Source organism: Aotus nancymaae, unplaced genomic scaffold, assembly GCF_030222135.1.
Source record: "Aotus nancymaae isolate 86718 unplaced genomic scaffold, 86718_ANA_hifiasm-v0.15.2.pri h1tg000040l, whole genome shotgun sequence".
In the NCBI taxonomy this organism is placed as follows: domain Eukaryota; kingdom Metazoa; phylum Chordata; class Mammalia; order Primates; family Aotidae; genus Aotus; species Aotus nancymaae.
Window position 1 is genome coordinate 60,881,387 of NW_026988454.1, and position 24,808 is coordinate 60,906,194.

The 24,808-nt window shown below is 39.4% G+C and overlaps 1 protein-coding gene across 5 annotated transcripts in view; it reads left to right on the forward strand.

Moving 5' to 3' along the window:
• Positions 1–14,281: 14,281 nt before the first annotated feature.
• ATG5 (autophagy related 5) overlaps positions 14,282–24,808 on the forward strand; it is a 125,956-nt gene continuing 115,429 nt past the window's right edge. Inside the window, exons 1-2 of one of the 5 annotated variants that reach the window (XM_064360813.1) lie at positions 14,282–14,533; positions 24,190–24,355. In XM_064360813.1, the coding sequence (XP_064216883.1) occupies positions 24,248–24,355 (108 nt within the window). In that variant the 5' untranslated portion in view covers positions 14,282–14,533; positions 24,190–24,247. Of the gene's footprint in view, positions 14,539–24,189; positions 24,356–24,808 lie in introns of all 5 variants that reach the window. The other 4 variants (XM_064360814.1, XM_012438436.2, XM_012438437.3 and 1 more) reach the window with 4 other exon arrangements.

Consider the following 24,808-nt stretch of genomic DNA (forward strand, 5'->3'; position numbering starts at 1 on the left):
ATTATGTTTCGTTTTGTAAGAAGCCATCAAATGGTCTTCCTAAATGACTGTACCATTTTGCATTCCCAATAGCAATGAGTGAGACTTCCTGTGGCTCACATCCTCCCAGGCATTTGGTGTTACCAGTGGGTAATCTCCTTTTGACATTGGTCATGGTTAACAGCCTGAACCCTAAGACCTTAGCCCCCCCTCATAAACTTACCCAGTCACTAAAGTCCATTGATTATGCCTCTTGAACATTTCTTCTTTCCACCCTCTCCTTTCTATCCTCATCCCATTGCCTTGCCTTCTCATCATTTCCCAGTTGACTATGGTCACTTTTCAATAGCTCCCATTGCCTCCAGAGACATTGCTAGTCAAAACACACCTTAAGATAGCTGGGCGTGGTGGTGTGCACCTGTCGTCATAGCTACTTGTGACAGTCCTAACTACAGAAATAAGGCCTATAGGTTACAATTGATGAACCTACATGTACACATCTATCACACAGTGTCTATAGCTTACCACAGGGTTGTACAGTCTAGGGGTTTGGATAAATTTCTAATGACACGTGTCCATCATTCTAGTATCACACAGAGCTAGGGCACACAATTTTATGCCCTAAAAGTCCCTGGTGCTTTTAGGGAGGCTTGCTGCCCCAGGAGGCTGAGGCAGGAGGATCATTTGAGTCCAAGGCTACAATGAACTATGATCACACCACTGCACTCCAGCCTGGGTGACAGTACAAGACCCTGTCTATTCAACAAACAAACAAACAAAAACCCACTACATTCTGAGGAAACTTCCAAAACCACACATCTGACCATATCATGTCCTTAACTGAGAGCTTTCCATGGCTCTCCTCTGGTTACAGTAGCTTTAGAACCTTCTTAACATGATCCGCTGGAACCAATACATTCCACACCAGGACTCAATAAATACATACTTATTCAGGATATGCATGTGTATGCATAATATACAAAACTAAAGTAAACGTTTTTTGAAACAAACTTACTTCTGCTATTCGTAATGCACTTTGATATTTTCTATTTTATTCTATTTTGTTCTGTTCTACAAAATTTTATTTAACACAAGAAATTATTGCAAACCACTAAATTGATTTCACAATCTAGTAACAGATTATAACTAATAGTTTCAAAAACCTAACGGTCTAGAAGATGAAGTCCAAATTCCTTACCTTGGCTTCTGGTCTTTCTCTTGATATAAGCTTGGACAATAAGTCCAGCTTCATTCATCTCACCAGTAAGGCCACTGAATGCCTGCTATGTGTCAGGTACAAGGTGGAGAATTAACTGGGACCAGAAAAGAAAGTGTAGTATTTTGTGGAACATAGACCAGCAAAAGTCTATTACCATTCAATGATAAAATGAAGGTTAACACTGATAAGACAGCACATAATAAGGAGATATTATTGGGGGAAGTAGAGAGAGTTTCCCAGATGAAACCTCTAAAATGACATCTAACAGGTAAGTAGGAATTAATCAGGAAAAAGGAGTGGTGAGAAGTATTGTCCCAGGCAAAAGGAGTAGACTGTTTACTGAAGGCAAAAGAGGGCCTGCAGTGTTTGTTTGTTTGTTTGTTTTATCACCTACCAGAAGGTTGAGCTTTTTGAAGACTAAAAAGTGATTCATTATGGCTAGAGACTCAGAGCTCCGGGAGGCATAGGGTAGTAGGAGCAGATGGAGCGGTAAAGAACGCCCCCTGGAGGATATTGAAAGCCAAAATTGTCTTCCAGGCTTTCAGATTGCATCCCAGGGAACCCAAGACTCCACAGAAGGGCCTCAGGGACAGAGGGAGAGTATCAGATGAAGGCCAAGCAGGCCAGACTTTCCTTACCACCTTCAACCTGAGTAGCAGCAGCACAAGCATCGTGGGATTTTACATGGACCTGTTTTGAAGACAGCGAAGTGGCGGAAGGCAAGACTGACAGCTGTGCCAAACTTGGAGAGTGGCAGGGAGAGGGTAAGAGAAGCAAGCAGAACTTAAAGTCAGGAAAAAGAAAAGACAGCACTCGGGTTTTAATTTTGAACAAGTCCTCATATTTTACACCTTCTGTGTCTTTGTATATTCTGTTCTCTCTGCCTAGAGCAGGGTTCTTGACCTTATTTAATTATTCATTTTTTTCTTTTGAAATGGATACCTTAGACTGGGAAGTCTAAGAATAATGTATTTAAAGCCATCAGTATGCACATTATTGCAAGAACCTCCAATATGTTAATATATAGCTATCAAAATATGAGGAACACAAAGTTGTGTTAGGTTAATTTTCCTTATTAATGCAATAAATAATAAGGTCTTACAGTGAGCCTCATAACTACTTCAATTTCAAAGTAATGATGAGTTTAAATATTTCAAGGATCTGAATCAACTTCAATGTGAGTTGAATATATCTGTCTTTCTATTGGTGACAAGTTACAAGTATTGCCAATACTACTCCAGTTTGTGGCCTGAATTTATGATGGAAGGAAATGCTAAATTTCAAACTGGAGGTTACTGAAAATAAAGATGAGATTATTTTTCCAATCAAAGTCTTCAAATCCTTGAATTGGGACCATGAACCCCTTGGTTACATCCCTGTCTTAAAAGCCCTTTACTTCCTTGTCTACATGTTATATTCATTTATCTTCTAAGGTTTATCTTATATGTTGCTGCTAGTTATTTTTGAAGCTAGATTCCGATGGCAGTTATATGTAATTTAATTACAGTCTGTGAGTGACTGCTACAGTCCTTTGTTTGCGTGTCAATTCTCTCCCACTCTGGAATGTGAGTTCCTTGATGGCAGAAATTATTTCTGATGTATCTTAGTATCCTGAGTACCTTACACAGCCTTGCATATAAAAGCCAATTGATTGAATGGACACACTGTTCCATGAGAAGACTAATCACTTCAACTTACTGGGGAGGGGTTGGAGTGTGTAGAAAATGATATTTTATTTGTATCTCTTAGTAATACAGAAATTTCACGTTATAGTCAACGGATGAAAAGAATGTAAGAAAAACTGCCTACAATAAGGCAGTAAACAAAATAAGGGTGCATAAATGGTGGATGGAAGTGTGTGACAAGTAGAGCATGAAAAAATCCCATTGAAAAAGAGTAGATTTGGCTGGGTGTGGTGGCTCACACCTGTAATCCTAGCACTTTGGGAGGCTGAGACAGGAGGATGGCTTGAACCCAGGAGGTTGAGGCTGCAGTGAGCCATAATCAGGCCACTCCACTCCTGCCTGGGTGACAGAGTGACACACTGTCTCAAGAAAAAATAAAAAATAAAACATGCTGCTTGTCCCTAACATTCAAAGACAGCCTTTAGAAACTTGTCATCTCTGCCAATTCTAACAATTAATATATATAGGTAAATTATCCCACAGAAAGATCCTCAGCATGATATTTGTTGATAAAAGTCTCTATTAAATTTTAATTAGTACATTTTAAAGTAAAAAGAGAAATCATCTAAATATCCTGCTCTGTAATTAAATGGGAATTACGTTTTAGGATATTTTATTTTTAAAATGCATTGCACCCTGAAAAGACATGGAGGAAACTTAAATGCATAGTAGTATGTAAAAGAAATCAATCTGAAAAGGTTATATACTGTCTAATTCCAACTGTATAACATTCTGGAAAAGACAAAACTATGGAGACAGTAAAATGATGACTGACTGCCAGGAGGTAAGAAAGGGGGACGGATGAATAGGCAGAGCACAGAGGGTTCTTAAGGCAATGAAACTCCTCCGTATAATACTACAGTTGTGGATACATGTCTTACATTTGTGAGAATCTATGCAATGTACAACACCAAATACGAACCATAATGGAAGCTGTGGGCTTTAGGTGACAATTTTGTGTCAATGCACGTTCATTGATTGTAGTAAATATACTACTCTGGTGCAGAATGTCAGTTGTGGGGGTTTTGTTCAGTTTTGTTCAGTTTTGCTGTGGACATAAAACTGCCTTAAAAATGAAGTTTATTAATTAAAAAAAAACATGTTGCCCCTCTTTCAAGTTTATTGTGTAGAAACCTAAAAGTGTGAATCGTATTTTTGTGAAGAATCTATGGAGCTATGGGTTTTGATACATACAACGTATAGCCTATAGATAATATAGTAACCATTTAAAAAACTATGATAAGAAATGCTTTTTTTAAAAGTGCCATTTTAGTCAAGACTTTTGCTTCTTCTGAACTTTTATGACACTTTTTCCCTTGACCACTCCTGCCTTGCACTTTGCTACATCTCTTGTGTAATTCTCTGTTTCCCAGTTTAGATTGTAAGCAATTCTAAGGCAGATCTGTGACTTTGATTCCTGTGTATTTTCTCCAGCCCTTTGCTTAGCAGAATGAACATGGTAAGCAAAGGCACAGGGATGTGAGGACTGAGCTCAGAGAAAGACCAGGGAGCCAGACAGCTGATGAGAGAGGGGTAGGAAAAGTGGATTCGGGTTTGATTTGGATTTTGTTCTGTACGCAGTGAGGGTTTTTGTAAAAATAGGACAGGGGCATAATCAGAACTATGCTAAAGAAGATTACTCTGGCAGCAGGTTGTAAAATGGATTGGCCTGGGGGAGGAGAGGCATACAGTCTAGTGCAGGACATAAAAACAGCAGCTCCTATTTACTGAGAGCTTACTATGTGCCAAGAACTGCAATAAACGTTTTATGTGCATCATTTCACTTAATCCTCCCAAGTCCATAAGGCAGGTGCTATCATTATCTTTATTTTAGCTTGAGGAAAATGGAAAAGTGGAGGCTTGGAAAAGTTATATAAGAGCTAAGTTCTTGTGCATGTGACCTGTTCAATTGGAAAAGGCCTGGCACTTGCTTTCATGCTCTGCTATTGCCATCTTGAGATTCTTAATTTTTCAACAAAGGGCCCTCATTTTCATTTTGCACTGGGCATCAAAAATTATGTAGCCAGTCCTGGTTAACTAATTTTGCCTGTGGCCATACAGGTAATAAATGTCAAAGCAAGGATTTAAGAGTTCATGTCTTCAACCACTCTGCTTTGCTATGCGAGCCCATGGTCGGAGTCAAACCAAGTGAGAGAATGTGAAGGAAAGGGGATGGATTTGAAAGAGACTATCAGAGTTAATACAAGGTTTACAAGGCTTATTTGTTTTTTTCAAATTAAAATAATTTTATTGTGAGAAGTTTTTTAGGATTTCACCAGATCTTTTAAAATAATCAGATGTTTCCTACTAGGAAACACTATCTTTACATCATTTTTTTTTTTCTGAGGCAGAGTCTTATTCTGTTGCCCAGGCTGGAATCCAGTGATGCCATCTCTCCGCTTACTGCAACCTCTCCCTCCAGGGTTCAAGTGATTCTCCTACCTCAGCCTTGTGAGTAGCTTGGATTACAGGTGCACATCACAACACCCAGCTAATTTTTTTATTTGTAGAGACGGGGTTTTGCCATGTTGGCCAGGCTGGTCTTGAACTTCTGACCTCAAGTGATCTGCCCACTCTGGCCTCCCAAAGTGCTGGAATTACAGGTGTGAGCCACCATGCCCAGCCTATCTTTACCTCATTGAGGGTGCTGTTGGCTGGCCTTGCTGGCTGGGTAGCTCTGAGCTTTACCTGTGGTGGACTGTGACACCTGCTGACAACGCATTATTGCAAGGATCTATTTTACTGTTTTAGAAATCAGGCTATTTTTATTGTTATTTTTTTTTAAAGACTTGCCCTTCAGTTTTACACTTCTCAGATTATTTTTCTTTCTGATGTTCGCTGAAAGAAACAGATTGAAAAACTGCCTGGCTGATTTGTTCTAGACTTTTATTAAGAGTTTTTGTTTTGTTTTTTTAAGAGAAAGTGTTTCACTCTGTTGCCCAGGCTGGAGTGCAGTGGTGCGATCATAGCTCACTGTAGCCACAAACTCCTGGGCTCAAGGAATCCTCCTACTTCAGTCTCCTGAGTATCTAGGACTAGAGGCCTGCATCATCATGCCCAGCTAATTTTTAAAATTTTTTGTAGCGATGGGATCTCATTGAGTTGACTAAGCTGGTATCAAACTCCTGGTCTCAAGCAATTCTTCTGCCTTGACCTTTCAAAGTACTGGGACTAGAGGTGTGAGCCACCATACCCAGCCTGGAGCTTTTTAAAGAAAAAAAATTCATATCAAAACAGTAAAAAAAAATCTGATACAATATTTTTAAGACAATATTAATTTATAGGATGAAAAATTAGAACACAAATGCATGATAGTTATGAGTGTATATGTATTTCTAAATAATATTTGGCCTATTTCTTTAATTTAACCCTATGGAATCCATCTGTGTAGACAGGTAGAGGAGACGCAGTAACTGGAATCATACCTATAGAGTCTTATAACATGCTATTTTTCAATGGAACCCTGCATTTTATCTGTAAAGCGATAAAATTTCATATGGTGTTGTATAGTCCACATGGTAGTCACAGAAAAGCCGCTCCAAATTGTGATTTTTTAAAATATATACAGGCATACTTTGAAGATATTGAGGGTTTGGTTTCAGACCCTTGTAATAAAATAAAGAGTGCTAAAAAGTAAGTAACACAAAATTTTTGGTTTTCCAATGCATATAAAAATTAACGTTTATACTATAGGTACTGTAGTGTAATCTATTTAGTGTACAATAGTATTGTCTGAAAAACAATGTATATACCTTTATTTAAAAATGCTTTAGCCAGGCATGGTGGCTCATGCCTGTAATCCTAACATTTTGGGAGGCTGAGGTGGGAGGATCGCTTGAACCTAGGAATTATTAGTTTAAAAAATTACTATGTGGCCAGCCTGGGCCACGTAGCAAGACCCCATCTCTACAGAAAAATGAAAAATTAGTCAAGCATAGTGGCATGTCCCTGTGGTCCCATCTACTTGGAAGGCTAAGGCAGGTGGATCGCTTGAGCCTGGGAGATCAGGGCTACAGTGAGCTATGATTATGCCACTGCACTCCAGCCTAGGCAACAGAGTAAGACCCTGTCTCAAAAAATATGTATACTTTATTGCTAAAAATTGCTAACCATCCTTTGAGCCTTCAGTGAGTGGTAATCTTTTTGCTGTTAGAGGGTCTTGCTTCAATGCTAACGGCTGCTGACTGCTCAGGGTGGTGGTTGCTGAAGGTTGGGGTGGCTGCAACAATTACTTAAGTAAGACAATGAAGATTACCACATTAACTGGCTCTTCATGAAAGATTTCTCTGCAGCATGTGATGCTGTTTGATAGCATTTTACTCACACTAGAACTTTTTTCAAAACTTGAGTCAGTCCTCTCAAACTCTGTTGCTGGTTTATCAGCTAAGTTTATGGAATATTCTAAATCCTTTGTTGGCATTTCAACAATGTTCACAGCATCTTCACCAGGAGTAGATTCTTTTGTTGTTTTTGTTTTTCTTGTTAGGAGTAGATTCTCTCAAGAAACCATTTTCTTTGTCTACCCATAAGGTGTAGCTCCTCATCTGTTAAAATTTTATCATGAGATTGCAGTAATTCAGTCACATCTTCAGGTTCACTTCTAATTATAGTTATTGCTATTTCCACCACATCTGCAGTGACGTCTTGAAACTCTCCAAGTCATATTTGATGATTGGAATCAACTTCTGCCAAACTCCTGTTAATGTTAACAACATTTTTACTTCCTCCTATGAATCATATATGTTCTTTTGTTTTGTTTCGTCTTGAGACAGGGTCTTACTCTACCACCCAGGCTGCTGGAGTGCAGATCACAGTTTGCTGTAGCTTCAACCACCTAGGCTTAAGTGAGCCTCTCATCTCAGCCTCCTGACTAGCTGGCGCATGCCACCACACCTGGCTAACTTTTTTATTACTTATGGAGATGGTGTCTTGTTATGTTGCCCAGGCTGGTCTCAAACTCCTGGGCTCAAGCGATCCTCCTGCCTCAGCCTCCCAAAGTGTTGGGATTACAGGAGTGAGCCACCACACCTGGCCTACAAATGCTCTTAATGGAATATAGAATAATGAATCCTTTCTGGAATATTTTCAATTTACTTTGCCAGATCCATCAGAGGAATCATGATCTATGGCAGCCATTGCCTTAAAAAAATGTATTTCTTAAACAATAAGATTTGAAAGTCAAAATTACTCCTTGATCCATTGGCTGAAGAATGAATGTTTTGTTAGCAGGCATGAAAACAACATTAATCTCCTTGTACATTTTCATCAGGGCTCTTGGGTGACCGTGTACACAATCAATGAGCAATAATATTTTGAAGGACTCTTTTTTTCCTGAGCAGTAGGTCTCAATAGTGGGCTTAAAATCAGTACATAGTGCTATACACAGGTGTGCTGTCATCCAGGCTTTGCATTCCATTTCTAGAGCACAAGCAGAATAGATTTAGCATAATTTGTAAGAGTCCTAGGATTTTCAGACTGGCAAATAAACATTGGCTTCAACTTAAAGTCACCAGCAGCATTAGCCTCTAACAAGAGAGTCAGTCTGTTCTTTGAAGCCAGGCATTGACTTCTCCTCTCTAGCTATGGACATCCTAGATGGCATCTTCTAATTACAAGGCTGTTTTGTCTATACTGAAAATCTGTTGTTTAGTGTAGCCACCTTCATCAGTGATTTTAGCTAGGTCTTCTGGGTAACTTGCTTGCAGCTTCCATATCAGCACTTGCTGCATTACCTTGAACTTTTATATTATGGAGATGGCTCCTTTCCTTAAACCTCCTGAACCAACCTCTGCTAGCTTCCAGTGTTTGTTCTGCAGCTTCCACACCTCTCTTAGCTTTCATAGAATTGAAGAGTTAGGGCCTTGCTCTGGATTAGGCTTTGGCTTAAGGGAGTGTCGTGGCTGGCTCAATCTTCTATCTAGACCATTCAAACTTTTTCCATATCAGCAATAAGGCTGTTTTGCTTTCTTATCATGTGTGTGTTCACTGGGGCAGCACTTTTAGTTTCTATCAAGAACCATTTTGCATTCATAATTTGGCTATTTAGCCCAAGAGGCCTGCTTTCAGCTTGTCCCAGCTTTTGACATGCCTTCCTCACTAAGTTTAGTCATTACTAGTTTTTGACTTAAAGTGAGAGATGTGCTTTTTTTCCCCCTTTTACCTGACACTTAGAGGCCATTATAGGCCATTATAGAGTTATTAATTGGCCTAATTTCAATATTGTATTGTCTCAGGAAATAGGGAGGCCAGATGAGAGGGAAAGAGACAGGGGAAGGGCTGGTGGGCTGAGCAGTCAGAACACACACATTTATCAGTTAAGTCCACCATCTTACATGGATGTGGTTCATAGTGCCCCCTAAACAATTACTATAGTAACATCAAAGACCACTGATCCCAGATCACCATCACAGATATAAACGTTTGAAATATTGGGAGAATTGCCAAAATGTGACAGACATGAAGTAAGCACATGCTGTTGGAAAAACGGCACCAATAGAATTGCCCGATGCAGGGTTGCCACCAACCTTCAATTTGTAAAAAACACACTCTCTGCCAAGAGCAATAAGGTGAACCACTGTATAATGAGGTATGCCTGTGTTATGCTTCAGCGGTGGTCAGGCAGCAACACAGTAGAAAGACCACACTTCAGAAGCAGCTAAAGTGTATTTAAATGTATTTATTCACTTATTTTTGAGACAGAGTCTTACTCTGTTGCCCAGGCTGGAGTGCAGTGGCACAATCTCGGCTAACTGCAACCTCTGCCACCCAGGCTCAAGCGATTCTCATGCCTTGGCCTCCCAAGTAGCTGGGACTACAGGCATGTGCCGCCAAGCCCTGCTAATTTTCTGTATTTTTGGTACAGATGGGGTTTCACCATGCTGCTCAGGCTGGTCTGGAACTCCTGACCTCAAGTGATCTGCCCGCCTCAGCCTCTCAAAGTGCTGGGATTACAGGCACGAGCCACAGCGCCCAACCCAAATCCCATATATTTTAAATTTTGCTAATTTCATATGTGGGATCTTATTTTTAAGATTTATCATACTTTTGAGCAAGCCAAAAATAAAAACCCATCTCTGATGCTCATTATGCTAATTAGCAACCACATGATGTAGATAAAGATGGTGATAATAGATGTCCTCGTGATATGTGCTCCCGAAATGTGATCTTTCTAATGTGTTGCTGCCTGACCATCATGAGAGCCTGGAATTCTCCGTTTGTGTGAGTAAAATTGAAGCTCATATATACTAGCACATTCATATCACATTTTGCATGCTGAAGTGGGTTAATGTATGTTACAGCAATCATACAAGTAGTCCAGTTCCAGCCTGTGGAACTCCCGTTTGTAGCCTTTTTATATAGGAACTCATGTCAGCTTTCTGGGAGTCTCCATTCTAGCAGGGGAGAGTTACCATTTGAGTAGGGATGAAAGGGTAGAGGAACAGAAGTGTGGTTGTGTTCTGGGAATACACTGCAGAGTGTGCAGCCAGATGGAACAGATCATAAAACTGGCACAGAGATAGGATATGGTGATGGTGGAAAACTTTAACTGCTAGTGACTGCTGGAGACCCACTCTGCTAATGGCAGTGCATCTCAATGACTTTCAACTTGCCTTGCTGATTTTCTCCCTCAGACATTGAAGAAGTAACAAAGAAAATGATCAATTTCTACCTAAACTCTAAGCTATGAGGAACAATTTAGATGACGAGGTAAAACTGATAGGAATTCTGGAAGAGAGTACATGTTCAGCTTAGTTTACTTTGACAAACATTTAATAAATGCCAGGCATTAGGCTGGGCATTGGTGATCAAAAAATGACCAAGGAAACTATGAGGACCAACACACCCAAATTGGGTGGGTCAGGAAAAACTTTCCAAAACGTGAACTGAATCTTAAAAATGAGTGGTGTGTGGCAAGTGAAGAAGAAAGAACGTGGTGATGGGGCTGGGGCTGGGGATATTGTTGCAGGCAGCAGGGACCACAGCAACAAAGTCACAGAAGCATGGCATAGCCTTAGTGCACAGAAGTCTTACAAGATATTTGATACTGTTGGATTTTGAAGAGCAAGGCAGGGCAGCAGGGAAAGGAAGCTAGGAGGAAAGAAGAAATTAGCCATCCCCATCAAAAAGTGGGCAGGGGATATGAACAGACACTTCTCAAAAGAAGACATTTATGCAGCCAAGAAACATATGAAAAAAAGCTCATCATCACTGGTCATAGAGAAATGCAAATCAAAACCACATTGAGATACCACCTCATGCCAGTTAGAATGGGGATCATTAAAAAATCAGGAGACAACGGATGCTGGCGAGGATGTGGAGAAACAGGTGTTGGTGGGAGTGTAAATTAATTCAGTCATTGTAGAAGAATGTGTGGCGATTCCTCAAGGATCTAGAAATAGAAATACCATTTGATCCAGCAATCTCATTCCTGGGTATGTACCCAAAGGATTATAAATCATTCTGTTATAAAGACACATGCACACATATGTTTATTGCAGCACTCTTCACAGTAGCAAAGACTTGGAACCAACCCAAATGCCCATCAATGATAGACTGGATAAAGAAAATGTGGCACATATATACCATGGAATACTATGCAGCCACAAAAAAGGATGAGTTCATGTCCTTTGCAGGGACATAGATGAAACTGGAAACCATCATTCTCAGAAAACTGACACAAGAACAGAAAACCAAACATCGCATGTTCTCATAAATAGCTGAACAATGAGAACACATGGACACAGGGAGGGGAACATCACACACCAGGGCCTGGGGTATAGGGGTGGGTAGGGGAGGAATAGCAGGGGGTGGGGGATCGGGGAGGGATAGCATTAGGAGAAATACCTAATGTAGATGGCAGGGTGATGGATGTAAACTAAGTTGAAGTATTAATAGAAGAATTAAATTAGGCTTCAATCCTCCTCTGAAACCAACAGGACAGAGATAAAAGAGAGCAGAATGAGACCTTGGGTCAGGAAGTAAGAGCATGATAACCAGTGATGGTTAGAGTTCGTGGAGGCAGTTGAGATAACTTAAATTTTAGGAAAGCAGATTTAAATAAATTTAGAATAAAGTTGTGATCCCACAGCTTTGAGTCTTGCAAATTGTGAGATATGGAAAAATAAAAGCCAGACTTTAAAACTACAAACTATTACAGTGAAAAGAAAAGAGAGCAATTTATTAATGAAGACTTCTTTGGAGTCTCTCTTTAAAACCAGAATTTTGGAGGATTTGTGTATTTGACTTTTGTTGAAAAGAGGCCTTTATAAACAAGTTTGCACAAATCAAAGGCTGCCTGAGAGTCACCTCCAATAAGCTAAAGCTTGGAGGAAATGGTAAGGCCAACCAAAAAGAGCTCTTTAAAAGTTATCTTCATAGAAAAAAAATTTAAAAATTTACAGTGCCACTGATTTGGAGAGAAGGCATAATGTTCAAAAATGGAAAGACAAAGAACAAATGTAAAATTCCCCTTATTTCCAATTTCCAAATTTTTGCTTAAAGAGCACCATCATCATATAGAAAAGACAGCAACAACTGTATAATAGGAACACTGATAACTGGACCATATCCAGAGGAGAGATATGGCATGTGAAGAATGGCTGAAAGAAATGATAACGTTTATCCCCGAGTGAATTACAGGGCACAGGAGCTACCTTTTCATATTGAAATGAGAATATTCATATTCTCTTTTAGAAGAGGAGTCAGTTATTTCTGTTGTATGTTGTAGATGGGTGAGGAAGAGAGAAGGACAATGGGAGAAGGGAAGAAAACAGGGTTAATTTATAAAAGTCACAGGAAGTTGAATTTTAAGTCAAATAATCACCTTTCACCTATTAGGTTTCTTCATACATAGTTTCCCCCCAACACTTTTTTTTTTGAGACAGGGTCTCCCTCTGTCATCCAGGCTGCAGTGATACAATAATAGCTCACTGCAACCTTGACATCCTGGGCTCAAGTGATCCTCCTTCCTCAACCACTGAAGTAGCTGGGACTATACTACCATGCCCTCCTAATTTTTGTGTTTTTTGTAGAGATGGGGTCTTGCTATGTTGTGCAGGCTGGTCTTGAACTCCTGGGCTCAAGTTATCCTCCTACCTGATCCTCCCAAAGTGCTGGGATTACAGGCATGAGCCACTGTGCCTAGTCCCAACATTTTGTTAGGAAAAAAATTTGAACACACAGTAAAGTTGAACAAATTGTACAGTGAATGCCCTTTTACAATGAACCTACCAACTCAGATTCTACCATTACATTTTATTGTAATTGGTTAAGCACATATTTTTCCATCTATGCACCCCTCAACTCATCCTCTTATTTGATACATTTTAATGGAAATTTTATATACTTTTATCTGGGAAGGCGAGGCACCTTCATCCCACGAGTTTTCTTACAGAAGCTAGTAGCTGTTTACTGGGGACACTGTAGTGAGGATTTCTGCATGAAATAGGTGAAGAAGACCAAAACTGTGCTTTCAAACTTTTCTGACTGCTACCCTTACTAAGCAATCATATACACTGAAGTAAAAAATTTAGGTAACAATATTTACCCTTTACATGTGTGAAGCATGCTGGTATTTTATATTTTATTTCATTTAAAAAGATGCTGGTCATGCTTCCCCAACTTGATTTAGATACCCACTAAGGGACTGTAATTTACCATTTGAAAATAATTGTACTTAGTCTGATTCCAAGATTTTTCTTTGTAAAAGAATCCTGTGCTACTACTAGAGTCTTCCTTATCTTACCAATTATCATGACCCTGTTTTGAGTCTCAGCACAGTGCTTACTTAACATGCATGGCATTAGGGCATGTGTAATTAAGAGAAAAACCTTAAATGCCTGGTAAGACTTCTGGAAAGAGCCAATTCAAACATTCTTTATTAGTAAGTTTACTAATTATTTTCACAAACAGTAAGATAAAGATATGTACTCTTGGATTGGTGGGAGGATTCAGTACTTACACAGTCTTCTGTTAAATTCGGCTATTAATGCCTGCCGCAGTTCTAACAAAGTAGAGAAGATCAAATGAGAAAATGGATGGGAAAGTACTTTGAAAACTAATGTTTTTATTAATACTGTTGTGTGATGCCAGGAAGAAAGGGATGTTGCGATGAAGCTTTAGGGAGGCAGTGTTTCAGTATTTTAAAAACTGTTCTTATGGAACTGTTACATTAACCTCCCCAAACCCCAATGACTACGCTTTGACGCGAGACTCCCAGAAGGTAGAAGCTATGAATTCTTCGAGTTCAAAGCCCGGAGTTTCAGCGCGCTGCTCCGTTGGCGCATGCTTAAGAGCGGCTCGGGCCTCCTTGCGGGGTTGGGCAGAACACTGAGGGCGGAGTTCGGGCCACGTGGGGTCTCGTGACGTCATCTCCGGGCGCCGAGGGTGACTGGACTTGTGGTGCTCTTCCAGGGCTCAGTGGCGCTGCCGGTTGTATTCGCTGGATACCAGAGGGCGGAAGTGCAGCAGGGTTCGGCTCCGACCTCCGCGCCAGTGCTTTTTGCGGCTGCGCGGGCTTCCTGGAGTCTTGCTGCCGCGTACCCGCAGGATAGTGTGTCAGGCGGGCAACCTACCCGGCCGCCCCACCGGAGCCCGGGATCCAGGCGTCCCCACCGGTGCGGGGAGCCGGAAGGAGGAGCCGTCGCTTCGTGTAGGGTACGTGTGTGTGTCCCCTAGTGAGGAAATTCCTAGAGGAGGAGGGCTGGGGAGGGGCCAGGTAGGTGTGGTAGGAAGGAGGGGTGAGTAGCTGCCTGGAGAAGCGCCCGCCCGGCGGCTATGGCGGGTGAAGGTGGTTCCTCTGGGCTGAGGTGGGGTTGGCGAGACGCCGCCCCCGGAGCCCTTAGGCTGGTTGGCGGGTGTGGCCTGTGAGGTCCCTCTTGGGGTATCTGTCTGTTGCTTATTAAGGTAGGAAAGCGAGAGCCTAGTCGCAGTCTCCAGAGTTCAGTTCAGGACCTGAATTTTTCGTGGAACAGTTATTTAAACCTTAGTTATTGCACAGTGCAGTGCGAGTCTATCCAAACTCAGTGGGTATGTCCTACAAACAATTTACCTTGTTACAATATTCCTTGTTTCATTTGGATAATATTTAGTGCTACCAAAGACATTTTCTGTTGGCAAGACACTTTTACATACTTCATTTGTACTTTGGGTTATTTTAAAGTTATCCTGAACTTGAGGAGCCTAGGAAACTATTGGTTCTAGATTTTTCTGAGGGGTGAGGAGGCACAGCATGTCTTGAGCAGTCAGAACCCGGAGACTTATCAGACAGTAGCTGAACTTCCAAAGCCTTCCAGAATTGGCATGTTAAATTTTTAAGACCTTGAAACTGGATGCTTGGCTCTGAACTGAACTATTTGTGATTTCCATAGAGGGAGTTTCTGGTTGAATTTTGAATTTGAAAATAAGGATGTTGGGCTGAGGGTAGTAATTGAGAGGAATTTTACACCAGATGTAAGCGTGTGCTTTGATCTTCAAAGAAATACTACTTAAAATTAGGTAAAAATGAACAGAATGGAACTGTATGGATATGGGTTTTTAGAATAGTGTGCACACCTGAAGTGTGTGTTCATTTCATTAATTTCCCCCAAACTGAGTACCTCCTATGTGTTAGGGACTGGATAAAACAGTAAATGAAACAGTGAACAAAAGAATAAAAATTCCTGCCATAATGAAGTTCCATTTTGGGGTTGCAGTGAAGAGACATTGATACAAAATCCTATCCCTTGGTATCTGTGGGAAATTGGTTCCAGGACCTTCCTTGGATACCAAAGTCCTCAGATGCTCAAGTACCTGATATAAAATGATGTAGTATTTGCAGATGACCTATGTATATCCTCCTATCTTTAACTCAACTGTAGATTACTTATAATACCCAATACAAAGTAAATGCTGTATAAATAGTTGTTATAGTGTATTGTTTAGGGAATAATGACAAAAGAGTCTATACATGTTCAGTACTGACCTTTTTTTCTTCCCTGAATATTTTTTCATCCACGATTAGTTGAATACAAGGACAAAGAACCCATGGGTATGGAGGGCCAACTGTATATGTAAAGTGGTGGACAGTGCTAGAGAAAAAAATAAAGCAATGAAGGGATATAGGGAATGCCCAAGAGATGGGAGTGGTGGCCATAGAAAAGATGATATTAACATGGAGGCCTAAAGGTGATAAAGAAGGGTGCCACTTGGAAAGAGCTACCACAGAATCCCTGAGACAGGCGCTTACTAGCTAGTTTGGCCAGAAAAGGATGAACAGGAGGGAAAGAAGTAGTGGATACTTAGGTGGAAATGGGGCCAGGTCATTTGGGGCCATGTAGGAATTTATAAGAACTTTAGTTTGTACTTAGAATGAGTTGGATTTTGAATAAGGAGTAAGGTGATCTAACTTGTGTTTTAAAAGATCTGATTGCTGTGTTGTCTGTATGCAGCAGATGCAGAAATAGGGAGAGCTGTTAGTAGGCCATTGCATTTATCCAGGTTAAGGGTCAAGGTGACTTGAATCAGGGTAGTAATAGTGGAGGTAGTGCGAAATGACCAGATTCTAGACATTTTAGAGCAAGTGGGTAGAAGAAGGGTCAAGGATGATTCCAAGGGTTATGGACTGAGCAACTTAAAGAATAGAACTTGGCTGGGCATGGTGGCTCATGCTTTTAATACCAACTTTGGGAGAATCACCAGCCTGGGCAACATAACAAGACCCTGTCTCTACAAAAAAAAAATAAAAAATTAGCTAGACATAGTGGCATGAGGCTGTAGTCCTAGCTACATGGGAGGCTGAGATGGGAGGGGAGGATCACTTGACCCCCTTGAGCTCAAGGTTACAGTGACCCTTGATCCTGTCACTAGTCCATCCTGGGTGACAGTGAAACCCTGTCTCTTAAAAAAAAAAAAAAAGAGGACTTTCCCACTTTGTGAAATAGAAAAGACTACAGAGTGATAATGATAGGAGAGAGGAGGAAGGAAGATCTGAAATGGTTTTCGGTTTTGTATATGTTACATTTCTAAATGGAAATGTCATATGTATATGTAAAGCCAGCCAGTTCGAAAGAGAAGTCTGGACAGAAGATAAATATGTGGGAGTGTAAATGTATAAGTGGTATTTAAAACCATGTGAGAGATCTCCAAGGGAGTAGTTCAAGGACTGAGTCCTGGAGCATTTCAACTTTTAGAGTTTGGAGAGATTTACAAAATTTCCTGCCTCCCAGGGTGGAACTATTTGGTAAAATTCCTGTTCAGAATTACTGATTCACAGTAACAGGATAGAAGGAAATAGAAAGCAAGGCCATTAGCTGAGAGAGAGAGAAGTGGAGGAGGAGGAAGAAGAAGTGAATATTTGAGGGAGGAGAAAGTATGGCATAGTGATCTGGGAAAGTGGGAGAATATGGACTAGGGAAAAGTAGGAACTCTAGGCAGTACTAAGGGCCTGGTTTTGAGGTTAGTGTTTATGAATTTAAAGGAAGATCAGCCAGCATAGATTATTATTTTTTGATGTTTACACACTTAGTCTAGTAAGTATTTGATATTTCTAGGTAGTTGGGAGTTTTGTCGATGAAAATTACTTCAGGTGGTAGCTTAGTCTTTATTGGTGTGTAGAGTGGAAGAAACTCTTAGTTGTGTATCATATTGTTACCACACCATGCCATTTACTGAATGACTGATTGGTTAACAGGTGTTGTTGGTTTGGGACCTACTCTGTCCCAGGCTCTGAACTAGATGCAGAAAATAGAATAGTCAAGTATAGCCCCTGCCCTCAAGAAACTTACTTCTAGTAGATTGCGTCATGGGTTGGAATTTCTTTATTTCCAAGATGTTTCCTTGAAATTCGATGGATGATGATGATGATGGTGTAGTGTATGTAGGAGATGGAAAATCTTTCTAAAATAACAAAATATGCTGAATTTAAAGTGTGACTGTACTGATTTGGAAGGGAGTTTAGGGAGAAAATTTCTTAAGTAGCTAGATTCATATATGTATATATTTTCCCCATTATTTAACAAAAATTTCAAACCCTGCTATGTGCTAACTATACTAATATTGGTGATAAGAAGGTACATATGACTCAATTTCACTGGCAAAGAATTCCCAGTTCAATATGGGGAGGCGCAGGAGACAGATAAGTTAAACAGATAACTGCATTGCATGGTAGTGCCTGCTATTATGGAAGTATTAAGAGCTGGGTGAGGTAGCTCACGCCTGTAATCCTAGCAGTTTGGGAAGCCAAAGCAGGCGCGAGGCAGGCGGATCACAAGGTCAGGAGATCGAGACCATTCTGGCCAGCATGATGAAACCCCATCTCTAATGCAAAAATTAGCCAGGCGTGGTGGCGCGTGCCTGTAGTCCAGCTACTTGGGAGGCTGAGGCAGGAGAATTGCTTAAGCCTGAGAGGTGGAGTTTGCAGTGCGCTGAGATCGTGCCACTGCACTCCAGCCAGGTGACGGAGCAAGACTCTGTCTCTTAAAAAAAAAAAGTAGTAGTAATTAGACTGAGGCTGCTTAGGGGAAAGCTTCCCAAGGAGCTGATATTAAACTGACTCTTAAGAGTTGACCCAGAGAGGATAAAAGAGTTGGCCAACAGAGGGAAAGAATGTTAAAGCAGAGGAGCCATGGAAATATGAGGAAACTGTGTACTAAAAGATACATTGTTTATTGAGTGGTTACCAAATGTGCTAAACACATAACAGCCCTGTGAAAATTACAGTTATCTTCATTTTACAAATATGAGATTCAAAGAGGATGGGTTTGTTGTCCAAGACACATTAATAGGTGGAAATCAGGGTTTAAACCCATGTCAGTCTGATTTCAAAGCCCCTTAACTACCTTACTGTATTTTGCATGCTGTCAACTTCTAAATCTTCTCTGCCCTTGTTCTTTATCCCTCAATCATTTTTCACCAACTTCTCTTTCTTCCTTGGAAAGACTCATCTGTTTTTCACCAGTCCACGACTACCTCTCTAGGTCACACACTCATTACTTTTTGCCTTAGTTGCTGAAATTTCTTCCTGGCTAGCCTCTCTGACTCAAGGCTCTCCTTTTGTGCACTGCTACCAGGTAATTGTTTTTATTTTACCATTCTAAAACCTGTAGGCACTATAGGACTGGTGGATGAAATTGAGATTGCCCCCAGTCTTCTGTTTGGTATGCTTTGTGGTCTAGTCTCATTTTACCTTTACAGATTTGACATTAGAGGAATAATAATTGCTTGCATTTCTTAGCACTTACCATGTGTCCATTATTGTATCAAACACTTTATGGATTTTTTTTTTTTTGGAATAACCTTGTGACTTGGGTAATATTAATTCCATTTCACAAGTAAGGAAATTGAGGCTTAGTGAAGTAAAGTGACTTGCCTTAAAGGTCACATGTAATGTTATAACATGTTACAGTATCAGCTCTTTCATTATTTATTAATACTACTCTCAACTCAAAATTTCCTTAAAAGTTGGCATATATGTTACACCTGCCTACTTAATAACTTTATTGATGGTATTTTGGCCTATAAGAATATTTGTCACGTTTTTGCCTGTCCATATTCTACCCGTTCTTCAAGTTCCACATCTTTTAAAATTCTTTGAACACTATAGGATATATATTAATATCTCCAATATCCCTTTCCCCCCTGCCCCATGAAAGCTCTCATAAAATAATGTTTAATTATACCATGGACATACCGATGTTTTGGAGTTGGAAGGGATGCTGGCAATCAGTACAGTATGATGGAAAGAGTATGAGATTAGAAATCTGAGTTAGGATGTGGCTTCTAATTTTGGTTCTGCCATTTATTAGCCACAAGATTTTAGAAAAAATCATCTGACATCTTCATCTCAAATTTATAATTTGTAAAATGGGAATATACAGGCTTGTATCAAGTGTGAGGTAATGTAAAATGTATAGTGTTTCTAGAGTTACTTGATATTTAAAGTAGTATATAATCCGTTATCTAATTTTTATTATCTAATCTCATCTGCTTACCTCATTTTTCGGGATTCTGTTTGGTTCTGTAATTTTATATTTATACATTGTCTTTCCAACAAATTCAAATTCAGTAAGCGCTTTTTGATCACCAGTGAATTCCAGATACCATTCCAAGTATCAGAGGTGAAAAGATGAATGAGATATGATCCTTTTCCCTAAGGGAATCTGTTACAGTCCACTGGAGGAAATATGCAAATAAATACCATTGATATAAACTTATAAGGGTAGAGGAAAAGTAGAGGTGCCGAAAGAAAACAAGGAGAGTTCTGCCTGAGTTATGTGTAGAAGAAAGTTTATTTTGAGCTGGGTTCTAAAGGATGTTTAAGTTGGAAGACAAGGTGGAGAAGACTGCTTTTTGGTTCAGGGGACCACCAACATGGGCAAAGGCACAGAAAGTACAGCAAGTGTATGGTACGTTTAGTAGATTTGGAGATTATACCTTGCTATTGACTGAGGTGTTTTTTTTTTTTTTTTGGTGGGGGTTGGAGTCTCACTGTTGGTAGACTGGAGTGCAGTGGCACAATCTCAGCTCACTGCAACCTCCTCCTCCTGGATTCAAGCGATTCTCCTGCCTCAGCCTCCCAAGTAGCCTGGACTACAGGCTCGTGCCACCACACCCAGATAATTTTTGCATTTTTAGTAGAGATGGGGTTTCACCATGTTGGCCAGGGTGGTCTCGATCTTTTGACCTCGTAATCCACCTGCCTCACCTTCCCAAAGTACTGGGATTATAGGTGTGAGCCACTGTGCCCGGCCGTGACTGAGGTTTTTAAAAGTCCATTATTATTATTCTAGCATCTGTTTCACAGCTAGGCATATCAAACAATTAAATATTTGACTCTAAATTGCATATTATTAGCAGTGTTTACTGCAAAATTTTTAGCTATTTTGTATTTCTATTATTCCTATTTGTATAATACTTTTGATTATTAGTTTTTAAAGTCTTTAAATGTTAGTTTTTAAACATTTTTTGAGACATATTCTTGTTAGTTCTGTAAATCATAATGGTAGATAACCTTTATAGTACATATTATATGATAGACATTTTTCATGTTCTTTACTTTTTTTTTTTTTTTTGAGATGGAGTTTTGCTCTTGTTGCCCAGGCTGGAGTACAATGGAGCAATCTCGGCTCATTGCAACCTCCGCCTCCTGGGTTCAAGTGATTCTCCTGCCTCAGCCTCCTGAGTAGCTGGGATTACAGGTGCCCGCCACCATGCCCAGCTTATTTTTGTATTTTTAGTAGAGATGGGGTTTCACCAGGTTGGCCAGGCTGGTCTTGAACTCCAGACCTCAGGTGATCCACACACTTTGGCCTCCCAAAGTGCTGGGATTACAGGCGTGAGCCACTGTGCCTGGCCATGCTTTACATGTATTAATGAATTTAATTCATGTATCCAATGTGGTAAGTGCTGTTTTCCCATTTGACAGATGAGGAAACAGAAATAGAGAAGTTAAATGACTTACTTGAGGTCACACTGTAAGTGGTGGAGCTAGTTTTGGATCCAGACAGTTTGGCTCCACATATTATATTTCTAACTCTTGGTCTATAGTACTTCTCAAGAGTTCAGTTTTGTTTTATTGCCTCTTTAAAAAAGGATTATTGAAAACTTACATCCTTTAGTTTTATTCATGTATCCCCAGTTTTTTTTTCTATTGCATTAAGGCACTATTTCTGGAAATCCCCAATTTTTCTTACATATTTTTACAGTTAGGTATATTCACTGGAAACATGCTTTCTTATATAATTTATTACAGGTAAACATTAATATTTGAAAGATTAACATTTTAAGATCCTATAAATTTGGATCTGTGTATTTTGAGGTGGTAAGCAGCTTCCTTTGCAGTTTTCATAAATCTGTTTTGCAGAGTTTGTTTGTTTTGCAAAATTTGTATCAACTCTACCACATTATACCTTTGGCTGCTTCGGCTGAGATAGCTCTTCCCTTGAGGTCTTGCCAAAAAAAAAAAAAGAAAAAAACCATGTAAGAAACAATGGCATATAGGAAATAAAGTACCAATTTATCTTTTACTAGCTTTTGTACTTAAAATCCTACTGTAGAACTTTGGTAAACTTTGCTGGAGCATAAGACTTTAAAACCCAAGCCTGTGGTTGGAGTCTTGAGGTGTTCTGCCTTCCCCTAAGTCTATATTTGTATCTCTTTTGGGAAGGGACTCAGAAACAGAGCATTGGTCATTCATTTTACTGTTCCTGACATGTGGAAAGGAGAAACGGAAGAGAATGTCATGGAAAGAAAGAGCAGGATGGTCAGGGTTCTCATCTGGCAACCTAGAGGGGAGAGAAGGGAGCCACACTCACATGTATGATATTTTAGTTTATGATGATCCCTGCCTATTAATAAACATGGCTCAAGTGGTGTCCTGAAATCTGACCAATCAGATTATTACACCTCCTTGAGACGAGGGCAGTGCTTGGGGATGGGGGAAGAACAATTAATTGTCTTAGATTATATTTTCTATCTGCTTCTTCTGAGAAGAAAAATAATATCAATAGTGACAATATAGTGTCTTCAACTTTAAGCTTGTAATTAAAGTTTCTTAAAGGTTTTTAGTAAAGGAACTCTTTGTCTCAAATTGTTTTTCTCTTCATCGTCAAAAGGTGAATCTCAGTTGCAGCTGTTGATAACTGGATGTATCATGGCTGCAGAAACAACTGCATACCACCTTTATATCACATTCGATTTTAGATTTACTTATTTGTCATAACCTAGATTTCATTATTTTTTGCCACTAGTAAATTTACTTTAAAAAGAGCAAGCTATTAATGTAATCAGGAAGTAGTGAGGTCTTTCCTATTTTCAGTGAGTTAATTTTGTGTCATTTGTAAATTTGGAAATTTTTGCCCTATGCAGAAACTGAATGGTTGTTTGAATTTGAAGCCTCTTAATGTGCCATGATATGAAGTTTACATGCATGTATATCATTTGCTTAAAATAGTTGTTTTTATGGATATAGTTTAATAAAAGTTAAAACACTGGCGTATGCTGGAAAAGAGCACTGGACTCAGTTTAAGAACCAGCGTTCTTGTTGCCTAGTACTTTTATGTTGGACATATTTTTTCCAATACTTGCAGTTTACTTACCTGTAGATGACATTGCATCCAGTTCACTTCCAACTTTTTCTTTCTTTGACTAATTAATTTATGACAGTCTTAATGTACTTGGCGTTGGTCAGTGGAAGAGAAAAAAAGGGAAAGAAGCTACTTCAATCATTCAGTGTTAATAATTCATATTTGGCTAAACTCATAAGATTTAGAATGTTTTCACAGGATACATTGTGATAAATTATGAATTAGCTGCCTATCAAAGATAAATATTATTTGGATAAGTATGCTGAATCTTAGTATCCAGGTGCCATGTATTGAGTTACTCTAAGCTTATATTATCAACAGTATTTACTTCAGCATTTACTTACGTCGTGCATTGTGTTGTGTTATTGAGTTGTAAAGTATTAGCACTGGAAGGCACTTGGATATTACAGAGGTCAAAAGCTATGTCCTTATGCCATACCTAGAATATTGTTTTCCAGATCTGGTGCTGTATTTGTGACATAGGGAATATTCTGAGAGATCCAAGTGGGAGCATTTACTCTTTCATTGCCGCCAGAGGACTGTGAGCTTGCTTTGCAGAGTAGTAATTTGAATAGGTGAGAGAGGAGCATACTAGGTAGGGAAATAGTAGTATACAGAGAAAGGTGTTTAAAAGGCCACTTTTGGTAGGGGTTTACAAAAAGAAGTATAATAATTAAAATAGAAGTATTGGTGGGATTAAATTGTGGTCAGGATCAAATTTAGAATGGGGAATGGGTTTATAGAAAGATTTTTTCCTAAGATGAAAGAAATATTTTCTAAGATGGGAGAGTATTTTTGCAGGAAGAGAGGAAGAACTATCTGGAGTAGGAAAAGGTGAATATATTGGATGGGGCAGGGGTAATTGTGAGAGTGATCCTTTGGAGTTGGACTGTCAGGATTCATACAGTATGGGTGAAGCTTCTGTTTAGATAAGCAGTAGACTCTTCTGGGCTCGGAAGAATGATGCGAGTATAGTTTCATTTTGACTGTGGTTCATTACTTGAATATGCAGTGAACATTACTTGCATACGTAATTTTGAATTACTTACTTTTCTAATTCCTTTAATAACTCTGTATTTAGAATTTCTGGTACTCTTTTTTTGCATTCTAAAGATTGATGATCACACCTTTTTTTTTTTTGAAGTGGATACTCTTCATGTCATTCATTTTTAAAATAATCTTTTGTTTTCTAGCAATTCATTCATCCTTGCAAGGATCTGACTAATGCTCTTCATTTTATTTTCAGTTTGGCTTTTGTTGAAAAAAGAATTTAGCCTGTATGTACTGCTTTAACCACTGGAAGAATGACAGATGACAAAGATGTGCTTCGAGATGTGTGGTTTGGACGAATTCCAACTTGCTTCACGCTTTATCAGGATGAGATAACTGAAAGGGAAGCAGAACCATACTATGTAAGTATATTGATTATGGCAAATGGGATATTTAACTTTGTCCACTTTTGTAGAAAAAAAGCTCTAAGAACTTGGAGGCTGTTATGTAACATTTTATATACAGCTAATTCATGCTTATTTTGGAAAAACAACACAGATAAGCATAAAGAAGGACGTAATCATCTCTAATGCTGCCACTCAGAGGACAAAACCACTGTCAGCATGTTGTCATGATGCCTTCCGGACTTTGTTTACTTACATGTATGTGCATATGTTAATGGAATCATCAGCTATGGTGCCTTCTTGACTTTCTTTTTCTTATGCATATATTCATATATAATATATGATAATGGAATCATCAGATATGTGCTTTTTTAATAGGAAGAGATTTTGAAGATAATAGATTCAGATTGCATTCGTTCGTAGTTAGGAGATTCCAAGCAACTGTTTAACAAAGTGTTTTTATAGCTTAGT